At 47.1% G+C, this 20,511-nt stretch overlaps 1 protein-coding gene across 1 annotated transcript in view; it reads left to right on the plus strand.

The window, feature by feature from the left end:
- LRRC43 (leucine rich repeat containing 43) overlaps positions 1 to 20,511 on the plus strand; it is a 64,624-nt gene that overhangs the window by 28,987 nt on the left and 15,126 nt on the right. The window contains exons 7-10 of the mRNA XM_040347111.1: positions 11,711 to 11,795; positions 17,081 to 17,217; positions 17,421 to 17,534; positions 19,692 to 19,886. Of these exons, the coding sequence (XP_040203045.1) occupies positions 11,711 to 11,795; positions 17,081 to 17,217; positions 17,421 to 17,534; positions 19,692 to 19,886 (531 nt within the window). The remainder of the gene's footprint in view (positions 1 to 11,710; positions 11,796 to 17,080; positions 17,218 to 17,420; positions 17,535 to 19,691; positions 19,887 to 20,511) is intronic.

Raw genomic sequence — 20,511 nt, forward strand, 5'->3', positions numbered from 1 at the left:
GGACGTGTCTATCACATGTCAGACTCTCCAAGAGTTCGGCTGGCTTCTGTATTGTCCAGAAGTCAGGGTTGATTCCGTCTCAGGGACTGGAATACCTGGGACTAGTCCTGTATTCCGCCGAGGCGAGAGTTTTTCTCCTGATGAAGAAACTTCAGACTCTGCAATCTGCAGTGTAGCAGTTGGCGACCCAGAAGTGGTCATCTCTGCGATTCTGCACTAGGGGTTTTGGGTCTGATGGTGGCCTCTTTCGAGGCGGTTCCGTATGCCCAATTCCAGACCAGGGTGCTACAGAGGGAACTGCTGTCACATTGGGACAAGCTCCCGTCTTCTCTGGATTACCAGATTCAATTAAGTCAACTGGTCAAGTCTCCACTGGTGTGGTGGCTGGCGTCTCTGGTGCTTCGGACCGGGAAGTCGTTTTCTGCCATGCCACTGGACAGTGGTCACGACAGATGCCAGCCTCTCCGGTTGGGGGGGCGTTTGGGGCACCCAGTCAGCCCAGGGGCGCGGGACTCAGGAGTCCCGCCTACCGATCAATATTCTGGAGCTCCGAGCAATCAAGCTGTGCCTTGCCAGGTGGTCCCTGGATCAGCAGGGCCGACCGGTCAGGATCCAGTCCGACAACGCCAAGGCCGTGGCTTACGTCAATTATCAGGGAGGCACACGGAGTTCAGCTGCAGCGACAGAGGTCGCGCACATCCTTCGGTGGGCCGAAAGGTCCGTTCCGGCTGTGTCGGCTGTGTACATTCCGGGAGTACAGAATTGGCAAGCCGACTTCCTAAGTCGCTCTGCACTAGACCAAGGAGAGTGGTCTCTCCACCCGCAGGTGTTTCAGGGTCTGTGCCAAAAGTGGGGCACTCCGGACGTGGACCTTCAAGCGTCCCGTCTCAATCGGTAGGTGCCACGGTTCGTGGCCAGGTCGAAGGACCTGTGGGCGGACGCGTCAGGTAGGTGAAGTCAGTGTATGTCAGGTAGGTCTATGTATGTCAGGTAGGTGAAGTCAGTCTATGTCAGGTAGGTGAGGTGCATAGGCGTGCGCACAGGGTGTGCCAGGTGTGCCCGGGCACATCCTAATCATCCTGTGCAGAACAGATTCCCCCTACCTGCCTGGCTCCCCCTCCTCCCCCCCGAAGCACTGCTGGCTTCCCTCCTCTCCTGCCACCTGTTGCAGGATGTTTTAAGATGAGTGGGTTAAGGGACCAGTAAATATATAAATTTACCAACCCCTTCCCTTTCTGAATGAACATCGTGAGTGATCAGTAGTGTGTTTGTGCTTTGGGGTGCACACCCAAATGTCATAGGCTGCGCACACCTATGGTGAGGTGAGTGTATGTATGTCAGGTAGGTGAAGTCAGTGTATGTCAGGTAGGTGAGGTGAGTGTATGTATGTCAGGTAGGTAAAGTCGTGTATGTCAGGTAGGTCTATGTACAGTATGTCAGGTAGGTGAAGTCAGTCTATGTCAGGTAGGTGAGGCGAGTGTATGTATGTCAGGTAGGTGAGGTGATTTATGTATGTCAGGTAGGTGAAGTCAGTCTATGTCAGGTAGGTGAGGTGAGTGTATGTATGTCAGGTAGGTGAAGTCAGTGTATGTCAGGTAGGTGAGGTGAGTGTATGTATGTCAGGTAGGTGAAGTCAGTGTATGTCAGGTAGGTCTATGTATGTCAGGTAGGTGAAGTCAGTGTATGTCAGGTAGGTCTATGTATGTCAGGTAGGTGAAGTCAGTGTATGTCAGGTAGGTCTATGTATGTCAGGTAGGTGAGGTCAGTGTGTCAGGTAGGTGAGTTTAGTGGTCATTGATGGGCACTGGTAAGCCAGGCAGCAAGTGAGCTTACCCTCAGCCACACAACCCCACCGCCCAGCCAAAAAAAACGTGCCACGACCACCCAGGACCCCCCCTGGTGCCGACTTCAGGCTGCAACCCTGATCTTTTTGCCACCTAGCAACGCCCCTGAATGAAAGCCACTGGGGGGAGGGGGGGGGGGTTGGGTAGCTTCAGTCATATAAGCAATCAATATTTGGGAATTCAGCCACATACCAGAGAAATGCTGCTAATCCATCAAAAAACTGTTGTCTTTATTCTGCCTGAAGAGACCTTTTCTTTTCATAGACGTTCTCCCAGAGCTCTGTTGCTATGGGTCATTGTTCTATTGTGACCAGCATGGCACAAGAAATAACAGCCATAGAGCCCTGCAACTGATGGTGAAACCTGAGGAAATATTTGTTGAAACCGAACATTAAATATAAAGGAAATATTTGTTTGGTTCTGTGTTCTTTGTAACGGAACAGATAAAGGGCCAGATTCTCAGAGCAAGTACGCCGGCGTATCAGTAGATACGCCGGCGTACTTTCAAATTTGCCGCGTCGTATCTTTAGTTTGAATCCTCAAACCAAGATACGACGGCTTCTGGCTTCGATCCGACAGGCGTGCGGCTTCGTACGCCTTCGGATCGTAGGTGCAATACTTCGGCGCCCGCTGGGTGGAGTTCGCGTCGTTTTCCGCGTCGGCCTGTGTCTAAACCCCCTATCACCTCGGCCTGTGTCTAAACCCCCTATCACCTCGGCCTGTGTCTAAACCCCCTACCACCTCGGCCTGTGTCTAAACCCCCTACCACCTCGGCCTGTGTCTAAACCCCCTACCACCTCGGCCTGTGTCTAAACCCCCTACCACCTCGGCCTGTGTCTAAACCCCCTACCACCTCGGCCTGTGTCTAAACCCCTTACCACCTCTGCCTGTGTCTAATCCCTTCCCTACCTCCCCTGCCTATGTCTAAACCCCCTACCACCTCGGCCTGTGTCTAAACCCCCTACCACCCCTGGCTGTGTCTAAACCCCTTACCACCTCTGCCTGTGTCTAATCCCTTCCCTACCTCCCCTGCCTGTGTCTAAACCCCCTACACCCTCTGCCTGTGTCTAAACCCCCTACACCCTCTGCCTGTGTCTAAACCCCCTACACCCTCTGCCTGCGTCTAAACCCCCTACACCCTCTGCCTGTGTCTAAACCCCCTACACCCTCTGCCTGCGTCTAAACCCCCTACACCCTCTGCCTGTGTCTAAACCCCCTACACCCTCTGCCTGTGTCTAAACCCCCTACACCCTCTGCCTGTGTCTAAACCACCTACCACCCCTGCCTGTGTCTAAACCCCCTACCACCTCTGCCTGTGTCTATTCCCCTACCATCTCTGCCTTTGTCTAAACCCCCTACCACCTCTGCCTGTGTCTAAACCCCCTACCACCTCTGCCTGTGTCTAACCTCCCCTACCACCCCTGCCTATGTCTAAACCTCCTACCACCTCTGTCTTTGTCTTATCCCTTCCCTACCTCCCCTGCCTGTGTCTAAACCCCCTACCACCTCTGCCTGTGTCTAAACCCCCTACCACCCCTGCCTGTGTCTATTCCCCTACCACCTCTGCCTGTGACTAATCTTTTCCCTACCTCCCCTGCCTGTGTCTAATCCCCCTACCGCCTCTGCCTGTGTCTAATCCCCCTACCACCTCTGCCTGTGTCTAATTCCCCTACCACCTCTGCCTGTGTCTAATCCCCCTACCACCTCTGCCTGTGTCTAAACCCCCTACCACCTCTGCCTGTGTCTAAACCCCCTACCACCTCTGCTTGTGTCTTACCACCCCTGCCTGTGTCTATACCCCCTACCTCCCCTGCCTGTGTCTAAACCCCCTACCTCCCCTGCCTGTGTCTAAACCCCCTACCTCCCCTGTCTGTGTCTAATCTATTCCCTATCTCACCTTTGGCTGTGTCTAAACCCCCCCTACCACCCCTGCCTGTGTCTAACCCCTTCCCAACCACCCCTGCCTGTGTCTAACTCCCCTCCCCCCTCACCACAACCGCCGCTGCCTTTGTCTGAACCCCATCACCACTGTTGCGTGTAAATCTGCCTTCCTAATAAATGTAATTTTGGTTTTAATTGTCATGAAATAAAATAATAAATGTGGGGGCCTTTTGGTCGGCGTTATTATAATTTTTTTGGGGGGGGCAGTAGGGAGGAGAAGGTCAGCATTTTGATCCTGGGCCCAGGCAGCCCAATGTCTTTGGCTGGCACTACCTATCACTTTAAGTGTCGGTTCATACAGGGGCGACTTGTCAGGCGACTTAGCCGCCTGACAAGTCGCCTGACATCATGCAAATGATGGGCCGAGCGCCAGACAGATACGAATAATGAACGGCGCATGTGCCGTCCGTGGCCGCATCCCAGTGCGCATGCTCAGAATCACGTCGAAACAACTGCCTAAGATACGTCGAATCACTGCCTACGGCGTGAACATAACCTACGCCCATCCATATTCACATCCTACGTAAACGTCGTAAAATACGACGGCTTGTGTTCCCTGGTCCATACCTTTGCATGGGTTGCGCCTCCTATATGGGGAATAACTTTACGCCGGACGTACGACTTACGCAAACCGCGTATATTATGCGCCGGGCGCAAGTACATTCGTGAATCGGCGTATCTCCCTCATTTGCATATGTGCATAGAAAATCAATAAGAGCGGCAAATGCGCCCAGCGTAAATATGGGCCCACGGCGTAGGCAAGTTACATCGGTCGGATGAAGGCTATTTTTAGGCGTATATCAGATTGTGGGCACGGCGCATAGATACGACGGCGCATACTTACACTTACGCGGCGTATCTCGAGATACGTCGGTGTAAGTGCTTTGTGAATCCGGGCCTATGTATACAATGTGCACTTTGAATGGCTGTAAAGGAGAGAGGGCTGCAGATAAATCCATAGGGCCAGATTCTAGTAGTTTTCCCGCGGCGGTAGCGTAAGCCATTTACACTATGCCGCCCCAACATACAGGAGCAAGTGCTGTATTCCCCAAACACTTGCTCCGTAGTTTGGGGCGGCGTAGTGTAATTGGCCCGGCGTATCCCCACGTAATTCCAAGGGGGCGGCTTGTATTTAAATTAAGCGCGCCCCCGTTTCGATCGAACTGCGCATGCGCCGGGCTAAAAATAGCCCAGTGCGCATGCTCCAGTTCTCGGCGGAAAACGTCAATGACGCCGACGTGTGCGTCATTGACGTAAAGTCGTATTCAAGAACGACTTAGTAAAACGACGTACCAGACGGGAAAAGACGACGCGGACCCGACGCCATACTTAACATGGCATACGTGGGACTGGCGTAAGGTTACCCCTCATATAGCAGGGGTAACCTTACGCTTACGCAAACGACATTAGCGACGGTTACGCGACGCGATTTCGTTCGGAAATCGGCGTATCAGGCTCATTTGCATAAACAAATGAGACCTGAACGTAAACGCCACCTAGCGGCCGGCGGCGAATTACATTTAGGATCCGACAGTGTAAGTGACTTACACTAGTCGGATCCTAGCCTAAATCCGGCGTATCTTGTTTTGTGAATACAAAATAATGATACGCCGGCGGGAAATTCGATTTACGCCGGTGTATCAGTAGATACACCGGCGTAACTTGTTTGAGATTATGGCCCATAGCTCCCAACTGTCCCTGATTTGGAACTAAGGGCTAGATTCAGAAACAAATGCCTTTAGGCGGGCGTAGCGTATCTCGTATACGCTACGCCGCCGTTACTTTGAGAGGCAAGTCCCGTATTCAGAAAGAACTTGCGCCCGAAGTTACGGCGTCAGCGGCGTAGCGTATATGGGCCGGCGTAAGCCCGCCTAATTCAAAATAGGCTGGTAGGGGGCGTGTTTAATGCTAATTAATCATGACCCCACGTAATTGACGTTGCTAACGAACGGCGCATGCGCCGTCAGAGAAAGTATCCCAGTGCGCATGCTCCAAATTACGCCGCAAATAGTCATTGCTTTAGACGTGCACGTAACTTACGCACAGCCCTATTCGCGTACGACTTACGTAAACGGCGCAAAATTTGACGCTGGCCCTAAGTCCATACTTAACATTGGCTACGCCTCATATAGCAGGGGTAACTTTACGCCGGAAAAAGCCTAACGTAAATCAATGCGTCGGGCGGACGTACGTTTCTGAATCGGCGTTTCTATCTCATTTGCATATTCTACGCGGAAATCTACGGAAGCGCCCCTAGCGGCCAGCGTAAATATGCACCCTAAGATACGACGGCGTAGGAGACTTGCGCAGCTCGTATCTAGGAAACATTGAGGCGTATCTGATTCTATGAATCAGGCGCCGAGATGCGACGGCCCTCATTCGGAGTTACGACGGCGTATCTGGAGATACGCCGACGTAACTCCTTTCTGAATCTAGCCCTAAGTCTCTCTGTCCCTCTCTCCTCCTCTCTAATTAGGCAGTTGCCTTAGGCCTCGTCCCCACATGGGCCTCGCAGCCGCCTACTTTGGCCATACCGCAACCTCGCTGATTTGCCAGGACCGTCCTGCAATTATCCATTCTCTCGTCCGGGAGTCCCGGGGAATCAGTCCCGCAATCCCTGCGGCTTGTGCGGAGTGTCTCCATTCCGGCACGCTGTGAGCTCCACTCCACTGTGCATTGCAGCTGCCAGCAGCCGACATCTCTCCCCAGCTGCCTGACACGCATGCACTGCGGAGCGGACTCAGTGGAGCAAACTGAACCCGCCCCTTCCCCTTCTGCTGTGATGTTTTCCTGTGCACAGAGGAGGAGGGAAGGAGGCACACCACCACCTGCACCGAGAGCACGCTGGTCTGTGTAAAAGTTAGTCTTACAGGGGAGGGGGGCAAGAAGAAGAGGGTGAGGAAGGGGGGACAAGCAGAGTTCACTTGGAGTGATTTAGGGGATAGAATATCCATCCAGCCCCCCCCATCCCATCCCAGCTCCATCCACCCCACCCCAATTCCACCCGGATCCATCCACCCCCCCGGCTCTATCTACCACCCGGATTCCATCTCTATCGATTCCCCCGATTCCATTCCAGCTCTTTTCCCCCCTTAATCCCATCCCCGCTCCATCCATTGTGGCAGGTTAAGGGGGGAGAGCCGTACAACTAGCCTGCTAAGTGCAGGGGGGTGACACCATGTTCTACCGCACCTAGTGAGGCCACTGTCTGCTAGGGGGCACTTTAGGACTTGTGCTACAAGGGGGCTTGGATATGAAATCCACCCCCCCAGCACATGTCTTCTCCCTTCCCAAAGCCCCCCTAGCACATATCCTCCCCCCAATTAAACAGATGCTGTCTGCAAAAAAGGGGGTGGCTCAACGCACCCCACAAGAGATGTGGATAAATGCTCCCACTGCCCAAACTAGTGCCTCCCTACCAGGCAAGGAAGTGGAGCAAAGTGTGAGTTCCAAGACACAGGGCAGGTTCACGCCATGAATCGCACATGAACGCACTGTGCAATTCACATGTGACCAGAGTGCATTGCAATTTCAGCCCATTCATGTCTGCAGTCTCTGACCATCTCTTGCAGTGGCAGCCCGTCCAATAGCCTAGGTTCACACTGATGTGATGCGGGAACCAGCGCGATTACAGCGCTGGTTCCCCCATTGCATCTCTCCCGCAGGCAGTCCACACTGCCTTCTACGAACCGATGCAGTGTCAATACATTGTCAATGACACCCCCAGATCGGTTCACAGATTGCAGTGTGAACTTGCACAAGAATCAGACCGCATAGGTGAGAACATCCTCTCCGCCAATCAGGAAGCGTGAGTCTGATACCCATCACCTGATTGGTTGAAAACACAGGAAATCCTATTGGACGCCTAGCAGGAGGAAAGAAGAGAGGCACACAGTGGAAGCATGGAGGACACAGCTCGCCGCTGTCACCCACTGTCTGACCCGCCACCTAGATGGGGTAAGTACTGTTCAGACAATGAGCGGATGGGTGGTGCTAGTTAAATGGGGCACAGTGGCTGCATTTGATGAGCACAGTGGCTACATTTGATGGGCACAGTGGCTGCATTTGATGGGCACAGTGGCTGTATTTGATGGGCACAGTGGCTGTATTTGATGGGCACAGTGGCTGTATTTGATGGGCACAGTGGCTGTTTGGTTTGTTTACACCCCCCCCCAAGAATTGTGAGCAAAAGCCGCCACTGATCTCTTGTATCATGTCGGCAGTCTTTGACCATTCCTTGCACAATGTCCGCAGTCTCTGACCATCTCTTGTATCATGTCTGCAGTCTCTGACCATCTCCTATATCACGTCTGCAGTCTGTGGCCATCTCTTGTATCATGTCTGCAGTCTCTGACCATCTCCTGTATCATGTTTGCAGTCTCTGACCATCTCTTGTACCATGTCTGCAGTCTCTGATCATCTCCTGTAGTATGTCAGCACAGTCTCTGACCGTCTCTTGTATCATGTCTACAGTCTCTGACCATCTCCTATATTATGTCTGCAGTCTCTGATCATCTCCTGTAGTATGTCAGCACAGTCTCTAACCGTCTCTTGTATCATGTCTGCAGTCTCTGACCATCGCCTGTATCATGTCTGCAGTCTCTGACCATCGCATGTATCATGTCTCTTGTATCATGTCTGCAGGCTCTGACCATCTCTCTTATCATGTCTACAGTCTCTGACCATCTCCTGTATCATGTCTGCAGTCTCTGACCATCTCTTGTATCATGTCTGCAGTCTCTGATCATCTCCTGTAGTATGTCAGCACAGTCTCTGACCGTCTCTTGTATCATGTCTGCAGGCTCTGACCATCTCTTTTATCATGTCTACAGTCTCTGACCATCTCCTGTATCATGTCTGCAGTCTCTGACCATCTCTTGTATCATATCTGCAGTCTCTGATCATCTCCTGTAGTATGTCAGCACAGTCTCTGACCGTCTCTTGTATCATGTCTGCAGGCTCTGACCATCTCTTTTATCATGTCTACAGTCTCTGACCATCTCCTGTATCATGTCTGCAGTCTCTGACCATCTCTTGTATCATGTCTGCAGTCTCTGATCATCTCCTGTAGTATGTCAGCACAGTCTCTGACCGTCTCTTGTATCATGTCTGCAGTCTCTGACCATCGCCTGTATCATGTCTGCAGTCTCTGACCATCGCATGTATCATGTCTGCAGTCTCTGACCATCTCTTGTATCATGCCTGCAGTCTCTGATCATCTCCTGTAGTATGTCAGCCCAGTCTCTGAACGTCTCTTGTATCATGTCTGCAGTCTCTGATCATCTCTTGTATCATGTCTGCGACTCTCTCACTCTGCGCAAAGTGCTCCAGAGCCCCCTCAACATTTTAGTTCCCATTTTAAATGCAAGTTGGAACTCTGTGATGTAAAGGGGAATGCAGTGGACTCTGATTTAAAGGTAATCTTTGGTCACCAGAGCTCCCCCCCTTAGAGAAAATTCTATAAACAGTGAATTCATAGTTCATAGAATTTAAAACTCTTAATATATGCAATTTATACATTTAGGGCCAGATTCATGTCCGATCGCGTATCTTTTTTTTTGCGGGCGTAACGTATCTGATTTACGTTACGCCTCCGCAACTTAGACGGGCAAGTGCTGTATTCTCAAAGCACTTGCTCCTTAAAAACCTGTTTCCCAGCTCTAAACCTTTCATCCAATTTCTAAATTGCTGCATTTGTAAATTTCAAAATCCAGTATAAGGGACCAGTAGTGGTTAAAAAAAAAGCACTTTTGGGTTTAACTAATCATTTCTGTATACTTCTCCTTTAAGGGGGCGTGGCAAGGGGTGTGTTCTATGTCTTCATACTTTTGCTAATAGGTGTATCTCGTCCCCATCTCAAAAAGTTGGGAAGTATATAAATAGGTACAACTTAAGTAGGAGGATTTGTTTAATCTGTGTATTACCTAAGGCTAGTCTTTTCACCGGGTGTATGTAAGGGATTACAACCACTTTCAGCCTGGGTTCACACTATTGCGAACAGACATTGCATGTGATTTGCACCCGCACTGCTGTGCCGATCGCATGCGATGTCTGTGCGGTGCGAGTTCAGCCATACAGTTGTATGGCTGAATTCGCATTGGATTTGCATAAAAAAGTGCAGAGACTTTTTTCCCATGCACTGGAATCGGATCGCATGGATGTTCTGCGATCTAAATTCCTGTCCGAATCCACAATTTGCACTGCGATCTCTGAACAGATCGGGGGGTGTCATTAACATTGTATTGACACCGGCAGCAGTTTGCAGAGGGCAGTTGGCCATACAAAGCCTAGTTGAAGTATGCAGTGTGGTTTAAAGAACTACACATGACATTCAGCCGAGTTGTCAGAATGACAATCGGCTGTTTTTTTTTTTTATTTCATTGCCGTACATACCGTATTTTCACCGCCGCTTCCGGGTATGTAATCTGCGGGACTGGGCGTTCCTAATTGATTGACATCCTTCCGACCGGTGCATACAGTGCGTCACGAGCTGCCGAAAGAAGCCGAACGTCGGTGCGCAGTCCGGCTTCTTTCGGCAACTCGTGACGCACTGTATGCACCGGTCAGAAGGATGTCAATCAATTAGGAACGCCCAGTCCCGCAGATTACATACCCGGAAGCGGCGGTGAAAATACGGTATGTACGGCAATGAAATAAAAAAAAACAGCCGATTGTCATTCTGACAACTCGGCTGAATGTAATGTTAAAAAATTTTTTGGGGTGAACTCCCGCTTTAAAAAAAATAAAAATAAAGGCCAGCAGCTACAAATACTGTCACTGCTGGAGAAATTTCCCTTCATTTCATTACTCCTATGACAAGCAAGGAGAAATCTCCCTTTAAAGGAGCAGCAATACATCTCTAACCTTTCCCTCCTTTAACCACTTGCTTACTGGGCACATAAACCCCCTTCCTGCCCAGGCGAAATTTCAGCTTTCAGCACTGCGTCGCTTTAAATTAAAATTGCGCGGTTGTGCGACGTGCCTCCCAAACAAAATTGAGGTCCTTTTTTCCCCACAAATAGAGCTTTCTTTTGGTGGTATTTGATCACCTCTGCGGTTTTTATTTTTTGCGCTATAAACAAAAAAAAAGAGCGACAATTTTGAAAAAAATTCAATATTTTTTACTTTTTGCTATAATAAATATCCCCAAAGAATATATAAAAAAACTTTTATTCAACAGTTTAGTCCAATACATATTCTTCTACCTATTTTTGGTAAAAAAAAAGAAATCGCAATAAGCGTATAGTGATTGGTTTGCGCAAAAGTTATAGTGGCTACAAAATAGGGGATAGAATTCTGCCATTTTTTTTTTTTTTTACTAGTAATACGGCGATCTGCGAATTTTGTCAGGACTGCGATATTGCAGCGGACACATCGGACACATTTTTGGGACCATTTACATTAATACAGCGAACAGCGCTATAAAAACGCACTGATTACTGTATAAATGTGACTGGCAGGGAAGGGGTTAACACTAGGGGGCGAGGAAGGGGTTAAATGTGTATCCTGGGTGTGTTCTAACTGTGTGTGGAGGGGACTGACTGGGGGAGGTGACTGATGCTGTGTCCCTATGTACAAGGGACATAGCATCTCTTTCCTCTCCCTGACAGGACGTGGAGCTCTGTGTTTACACACAGAGCTCCACGTCCCTGGTCTGTCATTGCCGATCGCGGGTACCTAGCAGACATCGTGGCCGCCAGGCACGCGCATCGGCATCTCGGGGACGCGCCGGGTGCGCGCGCCCCCCAGTGGCCGGGATTTATAGAGCCACCTTGCCGCCATCATTTGACTATATGACGGGGCTCAAGTAGTTAAACAATAGGGGTGTGCAGGTAATCCTATCTTCAGTTAGACCTCATGATGTTGAGGAATTTGCCCTGGCTTATAAAAGTGCTTTGAGTTGGTTTATTATTTTGTCATTGCAGCCTGAAAGATACCAAAATCAACAGCTGACAACCCCAGAAGAAGGTGTAACCCTACTAAACTCGCCGACTTCTCACTTTCACACTGGTAATAGAATTTTTATTCTTACGAAAGTAAGGATGTAATATGCCATGTCAAATGTTTAGTTTGAACTCATTAAAGTGGAAACTATGTGATGTATTACAAGCATGGTAAGGAAAGATTTTAGAGCACAAACTCTAAAACACATAGAGCTCCATATACTTACTTAAAAATGTCAAGAAAAATCATTTTGCCTGTTATACTACAGTTGCAATAAAAAGTATGTGAACCCTTTTGTGTGGAGAAAAAGAGGCACCGCACACCAACATCAAAACCTCATCCCAACTACTCGGTCAAAGTCTCTGCCACAGACTTAATGAATATAGTAAAGTTGTTGTACAATCTGTCACAGAACTGTTCAACCGAATAATCCCTTGTAAAGTCAAACGATGGCTGCACAGTATCCGTTTCTTTCAGCCATCCGGCGATACTGTGTCTGTACCTTAAGTACCCTCTCCCAGAATGCCCAGTGACAGGAACACTCCCACCGGGTTTTCTCTGTGAAGAAAGCACTCAATACATCCAGCATGCTGTATTTCCAACCTCGACCCAAAATGACAGCGACACCCAGGGTCAATTGGGAAAAATGCACAGCGCAGCTGAACTGGCACAGAAACCATCACTTTACATAATCATTCTGAGCTAAATACAGCTCAGATAACACCAAATGTAAATATAGCGCCTACTCAATAGGAGCAGGGCGCTACACATACCATATATACTCGAGTATAAGCCAAGATTTTTGAAAATGCCCCCCTCGGCATATACTCGAGTTATTGAGAGGCTGCGGGCGTCCATCGTTTAAAACTTGCAGTCACCTCCTGTCCTTCCCGTGATAGGTGGAACTCTGCTGAGAAACGCCTATCACGAACGTTCTCTCATCCTCACCCATCCCAGCAGACACTGTGTTCAGTGTTCTGCCAATCAGGGACGCCTTTTCATCCTCGGACAAGAGTATGTCCGTGATTGGTGGAACACTGAACACAGTGTCTGCTGGGAAACTGAGTCCAAGGATGAGAGAATGTCCGTGATAGGCGTTTCTCAGCTAACACAGTTCCGCCTATCACGGAAGGGACCGAGAGGAGACCGCAAGTTTTAAACAATGGATGCCTGCACCCTCTCAATTTCGGGTACACTGACAACGAACACAGTGAGGATGGGCACAGTGACAACTGGCACAGTGAGGTTGGCACAGTGAGGTTGCAATGGGCACAGTGAGGCGTGCAAATGGGCATTGTAGACCCTCTTTTCCGCTTACAGTAGCTGCTGCATTCTCACCCTAGGCTTATACTCGAGTCAATACGTTTTCCCATTTTTTTGTGGTAAAATTAGGTACATTATATATATATATATATATATATATATATATATATATATATATATATATATATATATATATATATATATATATATATATATATATATATATATATATATATAATACTATATATAGGCCCGGATTCACATACATCGGCGCATATTTATGCCGGCGTAGCGTATCTAATATACGCTACGCCGATGCAGCGCAGAGAGGCAAGCACCGAATTCACAAACCACTTGCCTCCCATACTGCGCTGGGTTCTCCTTCGGCGTAAGTCGTCGTAAGTGGAAGTGGGCGTGAGCCATGCTAATGAGGCGTGACCCCATGCAAATGATGGGCCGAGTGCCATACAAGTACTTTAAAACATGTGGACGTATCCCAGTGCGCATGCTCTGAATCACGTCGGAATTACTCCCTAACATACGACGGATCACTGCTTACGACGTGAACGTAACCTACGCCCAGCCCTATTCACGTACTATGTAAACGACGTAAAATACGACGGCTGTGTTCCCTGGTCCATACGTTTGCATGAGTTGTGCCTCATATATGGGGAATAACTTTACGCTGGGCGTACGACTTGCGTAAACCGCGTATATTATGCGCCGGGCGCAACTACGTTTGTGAATTGACGTATCTCCCTCATTAGCATATGTGAATAGGAAATCAATGGGAGCACCACCTATGTCCAGCGTAAATATGCGCCCACGATACGCCAGCGTAGGAAAGTTACGTCGATCGGATAAAGCCTATTTTCAGGCGTATCTTGTTTTCAAGTCCGGCGCATAGATACAACGGTGCATATTTACACTTACGCGGCGTATCTCAAAATATGTCGGCGTAAGTGCTTTGTGAATCCGGGCCATAAAGTTTTGCCTATAGTTCTATTTTTTTTTCGGGCATACCTAGGCTCGGTCCACATCACAATAAAACAAACCGTGTAAAGAATTAAATCTTAACAGTAGTTCTGCTATTGGCACTAGAACAAAACGACACGCTCCAGTGACTTCTGAGATTGTTGGAGTATTGTAGGTATCAGCTACTCAGGGCTAGTTTTAACCACTTCAATACCAGGCTTTTATACCACCTCAATACATTATATATATATATATATATATATATATATATATATAAAAAAAAATTAGAAGTCACCCTAGGGAATAAAATGACTGTCATTGCAACTTTTTATCTTGCACGGTATTTGTGCAATTATTTTTCAATTTTTTTGGGGGGGGAAAAAAATGGTTTCATGAATTAAAAAATTACAAACCAGTAACGTAGCCCAATTTTTTTGTAAAATATGAAAGATGATGTTACGCCGAGTAAATGGATACCTAACATGTCACGCTTTAAAATTGCGCACACTCATGGAAAATTCTCCATAGGCGACGCTTTGAAAATGTTTACAGGTTACCAGTTTAGAATTACAAAGGAGGTCTAGAATTGTTGCACGCGCTCTAACGCGATACCTCACATATGTGGTTTGAATGGCATTTACATATGTGGGCGGGACTTGCGTGTGCGTTCGCTTCTGAGCGCAAGCTACCGGGGACAGGGGCGTTTTAAATTTTTTTTTTTTTTTTTACTTTTTTTTTTTTATTTTGACACTTTTTTTACATTATATATTTTTTTTTTTATCACTTTTATTCCTATTACAATCCCTTGTAATAGGAAAGGTGTGTGACAGGTCCTCTTTATGGAGAGATGCAGGGTCAATAAGACCCCACATCTCTCCTTCAGGCTAGAAAGCATGAGATCGGAAAAAATAAATCACTGATCTCATGCTTACTAGCCACAATTGCGGCTTTGTTTACTTTTGGGTACTTGGGCGTGACGTCATAACGTTGTGCCCGGGCCTCCGACGGTCATAGAGATGACTGGTCACCGGAAATCTCTATGCTCCTCATCCGGCGCCGGACGATTCTTTCTCCAGGCCCCCGATTGGCACGGGAGAGCCCGGAGAATCAACGAATGGTGGCGGGAGGGGGGGATGTCCCCTCCCGTCGCCTATAAGAATGATCAAGTGGCGGAACTGCCGCTATGATCATTCTTATCGTGCAGAAAATCGACTGGCAGAAAAGAAGGATATCTGAATGATGCATCTAGCTGCAGGCATCATTCAGATATCCCCCCACAGGAGATCCCATCTGGGGACGTCATATGACTATGGCTGGGTATTGAAGTGGTTAAACCACATTTAATAAGATGGAAGTCACAATTATTAGACTGGATTGGACGTGGGTTCAACTACATATACATATCCACCTGGTCATTTGTAAGGTAATCCACTAATTAGGAGAATCAGGGTCAGTACTAGTAGACAGGTCCTCTACCCAAATGTCCCAAACCTTGTGAAATTTTTTAGGGCATCCTCTGGCTAAATAGGTGGCCTTGTACAGTGGTAAAATTATTTTTACACAGTTAGGGTTGGAGCAGATGGGGATTTGCATTGGAGAAGAATACTTTTCACTTACACTTACAGGTAGGGTTGCTACCTGTCTGGGATTCACGCGAAACCCGGACACATTAGTCAGACTGGACTATGGCTTCCCAGCAGGTTTGCTGGCTGCAGTTGTCTAAGCTGAGAGTGGCTGTTACACTCTCTTTCACACTGCCCAAAGCCAGCACTAACACCCCCCAAACACACACAAATATGGGAGAGGAGAGAGGGCTATAGCTGCACCTCTTCCTTCTGCCCCATCCCTCTGTGTCTGCCCACACTCCAATCCCTGGCGGTGTGCCTCAGAGAAGGAAAGTAGGGGCCAGAAGTCCAGCAGCCTCAGATACATCTGGATAAGAGGTGCTGACCGCCGAGGGGTGAGTGAGCTCACCATCCATCCCTGTCTTTGACGGAAGTCTCCCCTCTTCTCTCTCCTACCTCTGAGTGAGTATACTAAGGAAAATCAGAGTTTTCAGGACACCCCTTACATCAGAGTTCCCCTTTACACCAGAGGCCACAGTGTCCCCCCTTATATCAGAGTTCTCAGTGTTCCCCCTTAAATCATGGTTCCCAGAGCATCCGTTATGTCAGAGGCCCCAGAGTTCTTCCTTACATCAGAGTCTGCAGAGTCCCCCCTTACAGTGTAAGGGAGGGGTGCCCAACCTTTTGAAGAGTGAGGGCCACTTGGTAACCGGTTGTGGGCCACAATGAGCGGAGCGGGTGGATGGCAGGTCCGTGTCTGTTCTGCATATGCAGAGCGGACACAGCCCAATTTACTCTATAGAGCCCACTCCACTCTTTTTTTTTTTTTTTTAAATCACTAAAAGATGTAGTAATTTAGGTATTTTTTATCTGCCTAGATTTCAGTTTTAATCCAATTAAAGCGGTGGTTCCCCTAAAAATAAAATTTTAACATTGCTTTTCCCACATTAATTACGATTAGAATCGGCTGGTTTTATTAAAAAAAAAAAAAAACGTCCGTACATACCGTTTGCTATATTCGTTCCCATCGCCACTTCCGGGTACGATGCTGGCGGTGGGTGTTCCTAATTGATGGACAGGCATCCGACCGACGCATACATCGCGTCACGAGATGCCGAAAGAAGCCGAACGTCGGTGCGGCTCTATACGGCGAATGCGCACCGACGTTCGGCTTCTTTCGGCATCTCGTGACGCGATGTATGCGTCGGTCGGATGCCTGTCCATCAATTAGGAACGCCCACCGTCAGCATCGTACCCGGAAGTGGCGGTGGGAACGATTATAACAAACGGTATGTACGGACGTTTTTTTTTTTAATAAAACCAGCCGATTCTAATCGTAATTAATTTGGGAAAAGCAATGTTAAAAGTTTATTTTTAGGGGAACCACCGCTTTAAGACAGAAATTTAAGGGGTACATTACAGTTTTTCTGTTCCCACTTATATGCACCTTTAAGTATTCTAAATACATTTTTTTTCATTAATATAGCCATATAAAATGTTGGTTCCATTATGCATCTTTAATCTTTTTATAATACTGTGCATTAACAGGTTTATGTAAATCGGATGGATTACCATGGAGTGAAGTCATAGACTATGAGTACACAAAGGAACATACCATTACAGATTTAGTCCTCCTAAAGTCGTTTCTTCTCTCTGGCACGACAGTCTCTCTTATAGAGGAAAAGGTAATCGCATTTTACATGTCTTGTAAGCAAAAATAATACAACATACTGCTGTCAAGATGTCTCCCATACTTTCAGAGCAAAGTGCGACATAGGACCCGAAAACATGTGGTTACTGTTTAACGCAGAACTGTAAACTGCGATGATGTAAATGAATGTAGAATGTATGTTTTCTGAACTGACGAGACCAATCTTTAATCTCTTAGATCTTGTCCTGGCCACCGGATTCAGACCATGACCAGGGTGCAGCTGTACCTAAGCTTGACAAAAAAGCAGGTGGGAAAGACAAGGAAAAAGACAAAGCCAGAAGTAGCTCCAGGGTGAGTTTGAAGGAACAGGTAGCAAACAAAAATTGACACATTTGTTTAGACTTGTTTCTTAGGCCTTGTACACATGGTCGGACGGTCCGATGAAAACGGTCCGCCGGACCGTTTTCATCGGATATGTCTGCTGCCGGATTTTGGTCTGATGTGTGTACACACCATCAGACCAAAATCCCAGCGGACAGCGAACGCGGTCGTGATGATGACGCGGCGACGTGCGCGACCCTGGAAGGTCAATGCTTCCACGCATGCGTCGAATTACTTTGACGCATGCGAGGGATTTCGGCCGAGTGGACATGTCCGATGAGTTGTACTAACCATCGGACATGTCCGACGGACATGGTTCCAGCGGACATGTTTCTTAGCATGCTAAGAAACATTTGTCCGCTGGAAACCTGTCCGCTAGGCCGGGAATCCGGTACGGTCGGCCGTACAGACGACCGAACATGTCCGTGGAAACTGGTCCGCGGACCAGTTTCAGCAGACATGTTCGGTCGTGTGTACGAGGCCTTAGGGGTAATCCATGGATCTACTACTCCTCTAGAAGATTCGAGAGAACATTCTTAGGCCCCTTTCACACTGGGGCGGGAGGCGCGGTGGCGGTATAGCGCCGCTAAAAATAGCGGCGCTATACCGTCGGAATTGCCGCGGGATTCGGCCGCTAGCGGCCGATAAAGGGTTAATACTGCCCGCAATGCGCCTCTGCAGAGGCGCATTGCGGGCGGTATTACCACGGTTTCCCATTGTTTTAAATGGGAAGGAGCGGTATACACGCTGCTCCTCTCACCGCTCCAAAGATGCTGCTGGCAGGAGATTTTTTTCTCTCCCGCCAGCGCATCGCCTCAGTGTGAAAGTGCAGTGCAGGAGTTTTTCAGGCGGTATAGCAGCGCTATTTTTAGTGCTGTACCGCCTGAAAAACTCCTCAGTGTGAAAGGGGTCTTAGGCTGGCCATACACTGATCCAAATTCACCCAGTTCAACAAGGACCGGACAAATTTTGATCAATGTGTGTCAGTCCCCACTGAAAAGAAGTAGATTGCTTGATCGACTTTAGTCAAAGGTATATAGTGGAATATTTTTCTTGATCAGAAGTTGCAGGCAATTGCTGCAGCTGCTGATCCGTGTTCTGACAGCAGTGGGCCCTAGCTGTCAGGATAGATGGTCCTGGTGGAGAGGATTATTTATTCCTATGTAAACAAGGCATTTCCCTGTACTGCCTAGTGACAGGACATTGATCTACTGCTCCCTATAATCAGGAGCAGTGATCGCTGTCATTTCACTTGTAGCCAGCCCCCTCACAGTTAGAATCACTCACTAAGACATACTTAACCCCTTCATCACCCCCTAATGTTTAACCCCTTGCTTGCAGTGTCATTTACACAGTAATCAGTGCATTTTTATAGCACTGATCGCTGTATAAATGACAATGGTACCAAAATGGTGTCAAAAGTTGATGTGTCTGCCATAATGTGGCAGTCACGATTAAAATCGTTGATCGCCGCCATTACTAATAAAAAAGAATAATAATAAAAATGGCATATAACTATTTTGTACTGCGATTTTTTTTTTTTTTTTTTTTTTTAACAATAATATGTAGATGAATACATATCGGCCTAAACTGAGAAAAAAATGATCTATATTTTTGGGGATATTTATTATAGCAAAAAGTAAAAAATATTGCTTTTTTTTTTCTAAATTTACACTTTTTTTTGTTTATAGCACAAAAAATAAAAACCGCAGAGGTGATCAAATACCACCAAAAGAAAGCTCTATTTTTTGGAAATAAAGGACGTCAATTTTGTTTGGGAGCCACGTCGCACAACCGCGCAATTGTCAGTTAAAGCGACGCAGTGCCAAATCCCAAAAAGTGCTCTGGTCAGGAAGGGGGTAAATTCTTCCGGGGCTGAAGTGGTTAAACTCTATTAACCAACATTTGTATTCTATGTTTATGGAAATATTCATGCTAGTGAGCTTAGTTGTACTTAATCAGTTGTTGTTGAACATTTGTTTTACCTGGTACATTGTTACAATCTCAGTCTGGTCTTACTGGTAGTAAAAAATGTACCTCCTAATAATCATTGTATACCTGAGGGTTCTTTAGGTGGCAGGTGGGCAAATCCTATATATAAAGTACATCTTTTGTGTTTTATACTAGGGAAGTAAAGCCGGCTCAAAGAGTAAGAAGAAGAAAGAAAACGTAGATGATCTCCGCCATGATCCCCCCGTGGTTCGCACTCTTGGATCTGTTGTTATGCCCTTGGAAAGCCTTGTTTCTGGGGAAGGTCAAACATACCATGTGTGTAACTTTGGGATTTTAATAACAGATCCAGAGCAGCATGGCAATGACAAGGTAATGTAAAGCAATAAACCATTCACACCATAGGTGTGCGCAGCCTAATGCATTAGGGTGTGCACCCCAAAACGCAAACACTCGTGTGTGTGTGTGTGTGTGTATGTATATATATGTGTGTGTATATATATATATATATATATATATGTGTGTGTGTATATATATATATATATATATATATATATATATATATATATATATATACAGTATATATACACTCTAAATATATTTAATAATTTTACAATTTAGTAGGCTAGTGGACAGTGTTAGTAGTTTTTTTAATTTTTATTTAATTTTTGTATTATTTTTTACAATTTTATTTATATATATTTTTTTAGAAGCTTTGGTGAAATATCAGCAGGGGGAATCTGTGCTGAACAGGGTCATTAGGGTGTGCCCAGGCACACCCGGCACACCCCCTGCGCACGCCTATGGTATGTATGTATATATATATATATATATATATATATATATATATATATATATATATATATATATATATATATATATAAATATGACCCCAGCACATTGATCTCCCTGCTGGCACAGTGAAAGAGAAGAGCATAAACACTTCTCGTATAGCAAAGCCAGTAAGAGGGAGATCTTTCCCATGTTCCTGCTGCTA

This window comes from Rana temporaria, chromosome 1, assembly GCF_905171775.1.
Source record: "Rana temporaria chromosome 1, aRanTem1.1, whole genome shotgun sequence".
Taxonomy (NCBI): Eukaryota; Metazoa; Chordata; class Amphibia; order Anura; family Ranidae; genus Rana; species Rana temporaria.